At 43.9% G+C, this 11,801-nt stretch overlaps 2 protein-coding genes across 2 annotated transcripts in view; one reads left to right on the forward strand and one right to left on the reverse strand.

The window, feature by feature from the left end:
* Positions 1-3,512, forward strand: part of T265_04415 (hypothetical protein) — a gene marked incomplete at both ends in the record, with an annotated part of 31,355 nt that extends 27,843 nt beyond the window's left edge. Inside the window, one exon of the mRNA XM_009169160.1 lies at positions 2,886-3,512. Coding sequence (XP_009167424.1) covers positions 2,886-2,966 — 81 coding nt within the window. The remainder of the gene's footprint in view (positions 1-2,885) is intronic.
* T265_04414 (hypothetical protein) lies at positions 2,348-3,666 on the reverse strand (the record flags this gene model as incomplete). Its single annotated transcript, XM_009169159.1, has 2 exons — positions 2,348-2,499; positions 3,600-3,666. 2 exons carry the CDS (start codon positions 3,664-3,666, stop codon positions 2,348-2,350), a joined length of 219 nt encoding a protein of 72 aa, XP_009167423.1.
* Positions 3,667-11,801: the final 8,135 nt, after the last annotated feature.

The following is an 11,801-nucleotide window of genomic DNA, read 5'->3' on the forward strand; positions in this document are numbered from 1 at the left end:
ATATATATATATATATATATATGGTTCGGTCTCCTGTGGGTGTTACTCATCCTCTCGGTGGCCAAAGATTGTTTCAGGAATATGTTTAATTTAGGGTTTTCCATCTATTTACGGTGTTTGGTTCGTTTATTTCGCTCATCCTTGAACAGTGAAGCATCAGTGTTGAACACTGATGTCATGGTGTCGATGACGATGATGATGATGACCCGTGAACACCAAGATGCACAGGCCTGATGCTGTGCATACCTGCTGTTCAGTGTTTCTGAGCACATCGATTCGGTGCCAAATTGCTATGATATTAGTGTCATCGATGTTTTGTACAATCTACTTGTGTTGAAGGACTGCACGACATGATATTTTTTGTCCGTAACATTTTATTCTCCAGGCGTTGCCGGTTTGAGCTGACACCAGTTGGTAATATATTACTTATGGATGAATCACAGCTCATGTCTAGATTTACTCTCATGTTAATTTGACTCGGTGTGTCCTTAAAATAATAATGATAATCGTTCAGCTGTAGCAACCTTCGGGTGCCTGGCTGCTTCACACCCGAAGGAAGCACGAGAGATATGGTACCGTCAGGTTGGTCAAGCCTAGATATCAATGGTCGAAATATCGGGGTCTTACCAGGGTCTCCATATCGATAGTTTGCGCCTTAAACACTCAGTTGTCTCGAGTTTGATGCTTATTCAGTGACTGTTAAATAACTGGAGAATTGGATCGCAGTAGAGTGTCGTTAACTGTTTCGTTCATTGATGACAGCTCGTCATTTGGATCAACTTAAAACCATGACTGAATCTGATGTTTCATAGATGAGTTGAACCAATTTAAGTTTAAACAATAGTCTCGATACTTAGTGTTCCAGATAGTGCACATATTTTGACGTGCTCAAGCTTAGCGACTTGCTCGAAGCTACATACAGGTATCGTATAATAAAGTGGAAGATTTATCGAAACAGGGGGTAATAGTGATACGATCAGTTATCTTGGTAACCATGGGGTCTGCGTGAATTATATTTTCAGAATTGTAGCCCATCTGCTGAATTTTCCAAGGCCTACAAAATCTTTCAGAATTAATAGGCTGGTTTCTGTTTGGAAGAAGCACTGTAGCCCAAGTTCAACGCAAAACCTGATTTACTTGTTATCTACTTATGTGAGAAAGCGGATAAAATTGTATGCACCGTGGTTGCTTGAAGGATGAGATCTAGATGTACTATGAAGACGGTGGACTGAAATTGATATCGGGAGACTTCCATACACTGAATCGCAGCTCACGATGAGCATCGTTGTTTCTATGAGAGAACAATAGTGTCTCATTAATTCGGTTAGGCAGTATCCTGCTCACCCAAGCTAAGGAAGAAGGTTATCTGAATTAGCCTTCACCGGAGCTTATTGATGTAACCCATCCTGAGTTAGGTGATGGAATCGTGAGGAAGTGGCTCACACCTCGAACTTGTAGTGGTGGTTAGGATTATACCTGGACCTTTTTATACGTGTTAGTCTGCAGTAGTAATATTTTGAGTTCTCGGTTGAGGTCTCATTCTCACTCTATTCAAAGAAGCACAGTCGTCGACGTAGTTTTTGTGCCCATTCTAACCCACGGCCCGGTGGTTTGTAGTTGAACACTGCCATTCTCCCATAAGTGGTAGACCATCAGTGTTATTATGTTGCACTTTGACATGGTATAGAGCCACTCTCTCGTATTCACACATGCTGTCGTGTGATTTGCTGTTGACTGGCTTCTTTGGTGATAAATTTTCCAGCTGAAGGACCTTTGCCTATGAGATTTGTACAAATGACTTAGTCTGTGGTTAACGAGGGGATTTTTGTTCCCTATCGAAATGTCATTTGGAAGACCAAACTGCCCATGTAGATGGTCTTTTATACAGGTTGTGAATGTGTCCGAATTCCCATGCATAATCACAACGCATAAGCACAAGCAGTATTTTTCCCCGCAATGGTGAACCAGAGATGTTCGTCTTTGGAGACCCCTTAAGTGGGCATGCTTTCTTTGTTGCTGTGTCAGTAGGTCTTGCATAAAAACGTGGTCTCCATAAACCTGGCAACCTAATAAGTTATCGGAAACACTAATGATGGTTGTTTTTGTCTGTTTTGGTTTAGGTATATCTCAGAGCATCTCCTTTATCTGGCTTTATGTTTCCAACGGTAAGGGGATTCTCTTTTATTAGGCCTACGGTGGTATATTCAGCATTTAGGTAAACTACTTCATGTCAACATTCCAAGCCACAAATCCGTTGGAAGTATATATCACATGTAAAACGACGAAAAAGATACCCGTACGACATTGAGACAATTATCTGAGTCTGCGGTATCTCCCTTTGCAAAGATCAGGATAAAACGAAACTCAGATAAGGAATGCACCAACGAATAGACACAGGATATCTAAATTTGACGGGTGTTCGATCACGGCGATGGATTTTGATGCGACTACCCGGCAGCACCGATATTCGACGAGGTTCGTCATTTTTGGGCATCATCACTGATAACCTGGTTGTCTAGGCCAGACCATTTTGTTAAACTGCCGTGTGCTTATGTGAATTCTTCACTTCAGACCCACATAGCAGAGCAAACCATTATTTCATTATACTTAGTAGCTAGTAGTACAAGCGTGTACAATTTGGTTGACTGTAAACTGAAGAAACTTGATGCGAAAGGTCTGGGTGCATATTTGAATTCTTCGACTCATTAATGGATGAGGTAAAGTTCCACCACAGCTTCATCACTTGTACGACGCGGAAACCGGGAAAATTCAATTATTTGCCATTCACCCTAACTATTACATAATAGACCCTACGGTATGCGATTTCGACTTTTTGTGCGTTCTTTTACCCTATTATCCTTTGTTTTGCGTGCATACGAATATAGGCCTACTACGCTTGTGAGAAGAACGAGGATGCAGCTGCAAACTTCCTTCTAAGTGAAGACCCAGATGATGAAGTGGTTTGACGGCACCGTTTCTAACTCGCCCCGTTTTTCACTGATCCCTCCGTGTGCCTGTGGCCATGTGTGCTGCTGTCTCGACGAACTGCAGATCCGTGCTGTTACGACTCTGCCTCGCGCATTCACCACTCGATTTAAGTTTTATTTTCTGATTGGCCCTCCATTTATTCACCCCGCGTGTCGTTTCTTTCGTACTGCCGCCGGGTCTCCAACCTCCTCCTCGTAACCCTACGCGTTTACGCGCGGTCTTTATGCTGCTCACCCACTTACTTGTGGATCATTTTTGTCAGGAAATAACCCTGCGCCGTTTATTGCTGAGGCGGCTGTATATTTACTCTTTCTATCCCCCAGTTGTCAGACTAGCTTTGCTTCTGTTGCCTTCGTTCGGTTCTCTTTCTCCCCAAAGTCATCTTTGAGATTATTTTCAATGTCGTGCGCGTGGTGGAATAACATAACATAGATCCATAGACAGGGTTGCACTACATGAAGCCGTGTTCTTTGGCAACTACCCCTTACATAATTTCCGTATTCTATTACATGCTTTGTTATCGGTTATCTAATTTTTCATCCCGTCTCCTGGTTTACGGGTTCAAGTGGACGTTTTTAATGGTGATGCAATTCGTCGTGAAGCCTACTCACCATTTGTACCAACGAGTGCGTTGTAGTAGCACCGGGTAAATTGTATCGTTTGATACTCTTTGGTCATGGTTTGAGTTTTTCACCCGGCAGCTCATCCGCACTGAAAGAGGAGTCTTGTTGCCTCCGTGCATGGGAAGCGTGCATCGACAGTATAACCATGTCCAACAATGGTGCTTCGCTGCCGTACCTATGTGAGACTGTAGTATTGTTAACTGTAGGTATCATGGTTGTACATGGGCTCGGACAGTCAGTGCGCACAGAGCTAGACAGCAGGACTATTGGTATCCTTCATCAAAGCCTTTGGCTCAAAAGCCTGACCATCAGGCAGCGGTGTTTGACGGGTAATACCAACGCATTGCCGTTTCTAAATGACAAGTCGCCACATTTTCCAACCCTCATCCTGGAGGACCAGGAGACTGTTGGTCAAACGTTAAACCATTGACCAACTGAGTTTTGCACGGTCACTCTCCAGTAAAGCTCAGTGGGTTATGGAGTTAGGAAATTGTCACACCACTGTATGACCCGGTCTCTTCGTGATGCAAGATCACACTATTAATTGGAATGTGACGTTCACTATGTCATCCGGGGTAAGAGTTACTGTCTAATGAGCCTTGCCGAGATCGTTTGCTTACTCTCCCGAAATCAGCTTGTGAGGCGTGAATCCTTCTCGGTGTTGATGCAAATTCAAACCTGTTGAAGCCGAAGAGCTTACTGTTCACCAATATTTCACATACGTTTTGCACTTGTTTAGTGAAATAAGACTCACTTGCACAGATTACCAGGTGGTTCATTTTTCTGCGTCATCTTAAGACGAATCTTCACTCTGCATACCAGTCCTCTTCGTCAGCTCTGGCGGCTGTCAATATCTATTCTTGCTATGGTGATATCCTTCGTTTTGAGAGAAGTGTAGGCATAATGAATTCGACTTGTTGGCAAGCTCTTCTCCAATTGATGAACGCAAAGATGCGTATCCCACCATTATGTGCGCAAAGAAGAAATCAACGTATGGACAAACGGATTAACCTGCCGTACTGTCTTTTTTTACTGAGTTAGGTTGGAACAGCTTGCTTCATCTCGGTTGCAGAAACTGCGTAGACTTTCCAGTAACACGATGACAGGATATCGCCTTCGTTCGACTGCAGTCCTATCCCTCGAAGCAGCACAGCTTCCTCTTGCTTTTTGCTGGAATTCGTTGAGAAAACACTCGATTCCTGGTCGTCTCTGTTTTTGTTCACGCCGGTTGTGATCATGATCAATACACCTCGCTCGTTTTCATTCTCAAAGTCAACCTATCTCTCAAGTCTCACAAAATCTGTATACCGTTTTTTTTTGCATGATAGCAAAGTAGCGAGGACGCTGAGTTATCTACTGAAAGCAATTCGGTCAGTCTAAGCGTTGATATGACTAAGATCACTGAACTAACCTTATCCCGAGCAATTTCATATGGTCTTGCAACGGGATTTAGGAGGAACTTTCTGCAGTGAAATTCGAGAGAGGTTATTGTGCCACCGTCCACTATATGGGGCAAAGTTGTCTTGCTTGGAGACGTATTCAATGATGGCGTTGAAGAGCCAGACCAAAGGTTGCAGTCTAACGTTTTCTGACAAAAACTAGGCGTTTATTCTGGCTCGTGTTGGCATAAAGACTTTATCTACCTAGGGTGTGCCTCCCGGGGTCGGAACTAGTTTGCTTGCCCGGTGCCCACTGACTAGCCCTGGATTTAGTTTTCAGAGTACCGAGTCCCTTGAGGTCACCATTATAGACCAATGAGCGTGCTTCATCATTAGACGGTCAGTGATGTGTGCTTCCGGTTTGTAACCCACCCCCCTCAATGCGGTGAGCAAGGATCCTATGACGATGAGTAAAACCACGTACGGCCAACTTCATCGATGCTAACCGACAAGTTATTACCGTCGTATTAAAGTTGATTCGACAATTTTGAACATCTGAACCAGGCGTTATATTTTAGTTATCAATTGACTGACTCTTTCCATTAAGTTTCCGGACAAAATTTCGTGTCCATTTTGGAGCGTTCCAACCGGCTGTCGCATTGTCTGTTTTTGGATGATACTGTTTTACGGTTTGTTCTGCATGGTTGTTGGACGTCACATAAGAAAGAGTCGATATCGTCTGTGGAAACCCGTCGTTCGATAGAAAACAAAGTTTTGACAAGCATTAACGCTAACAAATACCCACCTCGATATGCTTTAATGAACATTGATTGTTGACAAGTGCACCGGTATATTTACGGGACCGCAGAAATCTCCTTGAGGACTTGCCTATATCACATGCCTGAACTGCTTGCTTCCATTTAAATGGGTTTCGCAAAAAACTTACAGAACTAGGAATAGTCGTCTCATTTATAAGAGCCTTCCAGCGCCGTCTGTGGTTGTTGCGCTTGCCAATGGACCTGGGTCGATTGAATCCGGAACAGTAACGTTGGAATTTCTGGAAAGGGCATCACCACGTACGACTTATGCCTGCCCTGAACCGCGCAACGTAGTCATCTTACCTGGTCCCCCGATGGGCGCTAAAATACAACTAGCTGTCTACCTCTTAGGGTGTGGAAGATATCCGGACAGATCGCTAACAATACCCTGTCAAACGCGCAATAGCGCCACAAGCTATCAGGCAATTTGTGTTTCAACCCCTGCGTTGTCTACCGGTCTAAAAACGGCCATCAACGCAGAGGATTTGCGGGGCTATTATTTTGGATTAGGTGAAGTCGGTTTAAACTGAAAATAATCCCAAGACGGATGTAAGAGGTCCCGGTGGGACCCACTAAGCCAGTGTATTTGCAGTAGGCTGGGGTCACGGGTGTTGAGTTCTGTCAACAATTTCGAGTAGTCTTAATTCCTCGAAAAAATAGATTCGGAGCGCGGGTTTATGACGTGTTTATTCTTTATTGACTATCTGACGACAGAGACGCGGTTCCACCACTAAACAAACATATCCCAGGAGTTTAGCTATTTATAGAGGGTTTACAAACTTCCGAATCTTATGCGATGAGCCTGTGGGTGCGGAGCTGATTAAGTTGGTTGCAATAACCGGCTAACCAAATCATAGATACAAATATAGACAAAGAGCAAGGCAGATGCCTTGGTGATGGGAAAATTGATCTTTCCCCTTGATAAAAACCATCATTAAGCTGAGTTCCAGGTGAGTTTCCAAACTGGCATGCAAATCAGTGTATTTCACCTTTTCGGTTCCCTAATGGAGAATGATTCCAGCTCCCCTACATCTCGCATAACTATTGAAAAATCGATCAGAATACGCAACGGTCAACAGTGCTGCCATATGAGTGAAATGGGACCTACGGACAAGTTCGGTAATCCGAACGCTTAGCCCCTGCATTGTCTGCTTCAACCGTATACTGTTTCCTTTAACCACTCATAGCACTGAGGGTTAGTAAATTCCACCCTGCTGACGGTTCAGTGTAATATCAAGTGATCATTTAGGAAAGCGGAAGCAGCTCCCTAAATCTGGATGTTGCTGATGAAGCTCCATAGAATTTTTGGATTTAAATGAATCCAAGTCGTGAATGGGGACTGAGCTTGCTTTGCACAGACCCATTCCACCAACCAGCATCATTCGTCTGAAATCCAGGCAGACCACGCGCGGTGGCGCGTGGTATCAATATCACGAGATGAAAACTTATCACTGGGCAAATAGGCTGCCTACCGTCGCACTTACATGCCGATAGCTCAGAATCCCCACCCGGGTTATGATGTGAACGGACGTATTTTCGACTGCGATTCGAATCCAGCTGCCCCGGTATTTTATTCAAATTTTTACCTTTAAACCTACATCTGATTATGGCTTTTATCAAGCGGGCTGACAATCTGTCGTCAGTCACGTCATGCCTTGTCTATTTCGGGTCTCTATGTCTCATTCATATTGCCAGCCTCGTACCAAAACGATACATCACACATACGGCATTCTTTCTCTCTACCCATCGCCTGTTAATAGTTACATCGTCGGTCTGATCAAGGCGCTTTCACTGACACGCCTTTCTGACTTCAACCCCGCACGCAAGCTCCACAGTTGACGCCGGCAGGTTCTTCTGTATTCTACTCCTAAATTTAGCTTACCGCAGCAAACACTTCCGGAACCTCTTGGAAGTCAGCGCTGTAGTCTAAAAATAGTCGTTTGGCTCACCATCTAGGTTACAAACTCTATTTGCAGCAACAGTCGTAACATTAGGTGGTCAAATCGCATTTCGACAGGGTTACTCAATGAAGTATGATTGGAAAGCCAAACAAAAGCTGCAACGACAGCCGAAACTTTCTTAATTTGTACTGGTTGTAAGCGGTTTGTCAGGATAACTGTAACCGATTATCTTTCATCATCGAGAACAATACGGTTGCATTTACCTCTGACGCTATGATTCCCGCTCCAACTTATCACGCTTGGGCGCGGTGGGATATTTCTGAATAAAACCGGTTAACGTAATTTTGGATTTTTTTCGCGGCACGTTTAAAGCTTGTCCTGCTTCTCAGCATGCCTGATTCGTGGTATTGTTCGCTGCCTCATTCTTCATGCTCTCATTGCATTTTAGTGATCGAACACCAAATAGCCAGTGCAACATTTTTGTTCCACTCACTGGGACAAACACGTTATGTCATCCCTTGCCTCATGTTGGCCTCATTCAGAAGTTTGTAAAACTTTGCAATCCCAAGTCCATCCAGATGCAAATATGCACTTGCACTTACCATGAACCTCTTTCTTGGCCTGATCCCTTCCGAAGTGGCATCATCGTCGCAAACACTGATCGAAACTTGCAATGAGAATCTTCCACATATTTTCTGCCTTTCCTCAAGCTATCCAAAGGAGTAGCATCCATCGATGAATCAGGCGATAACTTTACTACCCTTACTACCTTGTGAGGACATCCCTGAAATAGCGAAAGCTTCTCGGATCATTCGCAATATCTCCCCTTGATTTTCCACATCCACTCATGCGAGCGCTAAGATCAGATCCAAAAATATCTATATAGCAAATCACTGTCAGCTTGCACACGCTTCCACTGAAAGGTTGCAAAAGCAGTGCACTCATTTAATCACACCCCGCAAAAGGAATGTCAGAGACTACCGCGCATTCGGGAAAGTTTGCAGTGATAACGCGTATCCTGAAATTGATCATACTTCAAGAGGTTCTCAGAGCCCACTGAACCTGCAATCTTGTGAACCCTAGTCGATTCCCTCTTCCAAACGGTCCCAGCCGCACCGCCCCTCAGTCAAAACCACCAAACTGGGAATGATGTATTGTGAAACCACTTCACATTTCCAAAACCCTTGTCATCGCATCGACTTTCGCTAAACCTCACTCCTCGAGACCCAACTTAATTCAGTCAATTCTTACCACTGATTTCAATCCTATTGCGACAATTAAGTATCCCAACGTTCACATTCCGTGCCACTTATTTCTTCTGCCTACCTTCATCATCTTCCTGTGTCCTCACATAGGCCCCGTGCACTACACATAGCCTCGTTACACCTATTCTGCACCCTACTCGTGGCACAGTTTGACAGACCACAGCTCATCTCTCCACCCAATGGTCTCAGTCAATCACCGTCCGCCTTTATCGTATCTACTCACAGTTCACCCCTGCCTGACTTCTGTTCCTCGAGTTCGGCCAGCTGGAGGCAACGACAACCCGTGCATCCCCGGTTTGCATTTGCACTGAATATCACTGCCCTCGACTAATCCAATACGGTTTGCTGAATTCTCCCAGAATCCACCCCAGGTGTGAAAAGTGTCCTGGACTAACACTGCCATCAGCCTTGATCAAGACTATTAAATAAACAAGGCTTCGAGACCCATGCTGTTCTTGCATGTACTGGGGCGCTGCGACCTTAGTAAAATCCACACTGTTGTTATGCAATGCGTACAAGTGCCATAACTGTCTTCCACATACCCATCAAGGAAGATTGTTATACCCCAACTTGCCGTAAAACCTCCTAGTTGTTGACCACTTAAGCTGCTGGATCTTTAGAAACTCCAGGGCGTCATCCAAACTTGTAGTTGGGGGATGGGCTTCGGCGTCTCCGTCATCCGCAGATGAAATCAACGCCTGGTGCATCCGCATCTTCACTGAAAATCAACTTTTCCTTCCTGAACTAGGTCTCCGCCACCGAAATTTCCAGGACAGGCAACGTTAAACCGCATCCACACCAAGTTAGAAAAAATTGACTATGAAAGGTTTCCGAATCCGCGCGCTTCATGACTTGGCTTCTACAGTGTATGGAGCTTGGAGGTTGACGATGAGCCTTGTATCTATCCAGTCAGCCGAAAAAGACTTCCCTCTCACATCCTCAAAAATATCCAGTATTATCTTTACTCCTGATTTATTCTAGGGGCGACCAAACACTGGAGGTATTTCAGTCCATTTTGATGACTTTAAACTTAGAGTTAAGACCATCCGAGCGCCTGCTGAGTTATGTGCTATGGTAGGCAACATCCACTAATATGTTCATGCAATTTAAAAATTGTCAAATTACCTATATTGCACTGTAATCCATAGGAATTTCCCGGCCCATTTCCGAAATTTACACGAGGTGTTCTGATGCCCTTTCCTTTCAAACAGATTTTTAGGTCATATTTTACCTCTTAATTTTACGGAAACAGTTAACTGCCCACCATAAATTCGAAGAAAAAAATTCTAATATCCACCTGAATATCATTACTAGGTCTGGTTATTACGTCCTGAAAGTTCATTAGGAAAGTCTCCATGATACGCTTTCCATGACCCTACTTTCATTGTTGACATTCTGTCATGCTTCTGGTTCACTACCTCAACTCTTTTACGCTAAATAAATGGACACTTTGGGATCAAGCTTAAGTACCCCTTGTTTTCTTAAATTCCGAAGACTTTTAACAGTTTCAGCGCAAAATACTTGTCCGCGGTTGCAGAATTCTTGGCATCGCCTGTTTTACCAGCTAGTTGCTAACTATTTCCGCTAAATGAACAAAAATTATACGTTGTTATTCCCTGTTTGTTTCACTTCAAATAAGAATTTATTGGCTTTTCCGTGATATTCTTGGATCAACCGTTTCATACCACATGATAATTTCTCCTGTGCAACAATACTGACAAAGTTATAAGGTGCGCTCCATCTGCTTGAAGAAGTCCGCCCATACCTCTTACTGCTCTGCAGTAAGGTACAAGTCTACTTTCCCTTTCACTTACTTCGCAGACCAAATATAATAACCTCCAAACAATTCCATAAATATGTTGAAGTTCAGATATCCACTAGCCTCTGCCACACGTAAAACTTTGCACCCACGTCGGTTCCGCATCTTTTTCCTCATTGTTGGCAAACCCTTCCTAATTTTCATTCCAAGCGATTTTTCAAACCCACGATTGAGACACTAGTCGTTTATGATCTCTATCGGAGCATTATGGCTTAATGCGGAATCCTGGCTTGGACACGGCTAAGTCGTCCTAGAAAATGTCCAGTTTAGAGAGGCTAGTGCCCGAACATTCTCTCGTCACTTTTCGCACCTAGGATCGCTCCCTCGATATCCTCTACCTCATTCACCTGCCAGTCTTCTCATGACTAGTATAACTCTGGGCTCCCTGCCTTCCTGGACGGATCGTTTGCCAAACTTGCTAAATTACATCCACAACACTTAACTTTTCGGCCGTAAACAGCGTGTCGACCACGAACCCCCGTATTGCTTCATCGAATTTCGAGCTCTTTCAAGGCTCCGATCACCAATGCCTACTGACATTTTGAGCAATTTCAATAAGAGCGGAACCCATGCACTGTCTCGCAACAAGTTCACATGCCTATCTTTTCCAGTTTACACCGTGCATTTATCTCCTTACCTTCCTCAACTATTCCTGTACACCTATATCTTTCGGTCATTATATGAGCGCTGTACAAACGGTGGGATTTTCAAAATTATTAAGTGTATGTCTGCTGTACTGCAAGTACTACATCTATTCAGCTGACGACCTCTTATTCACTACTAATTCTACTTGACTAGGAGATGTATGCTCTTTGTCCAAATTAACCACACACAAATGATCTTCTTCTTCAATTTTTCTGCCGAACCGTGGCTTATTTTATTGCAAGCAAATGCCTATCCACAATCGCTTGGTTTTCAGCCCAACACTTTGGTGTATCACTTTGATGCTGTCTATATTGCTGTTACCCTCATCATCGACATTTTGACATCAGTGGTAAACACCGATGC

Source organism: Opisthorchis viverrini (genome assembly GCF_000715545.1).
Source record: "Opisthorchis viverrini unplaced genomic scaffold opera_v5_73, whole genome shotgun sequence".
Taxonomy (NCBI): domain Eukaryota; kingdom Metazoa; phylum Platyhelminthes; class Trematoda; order Opisthorchiida; family Opisthorchiidae; genus Opisthorchis; species Opisthorchis viverrini.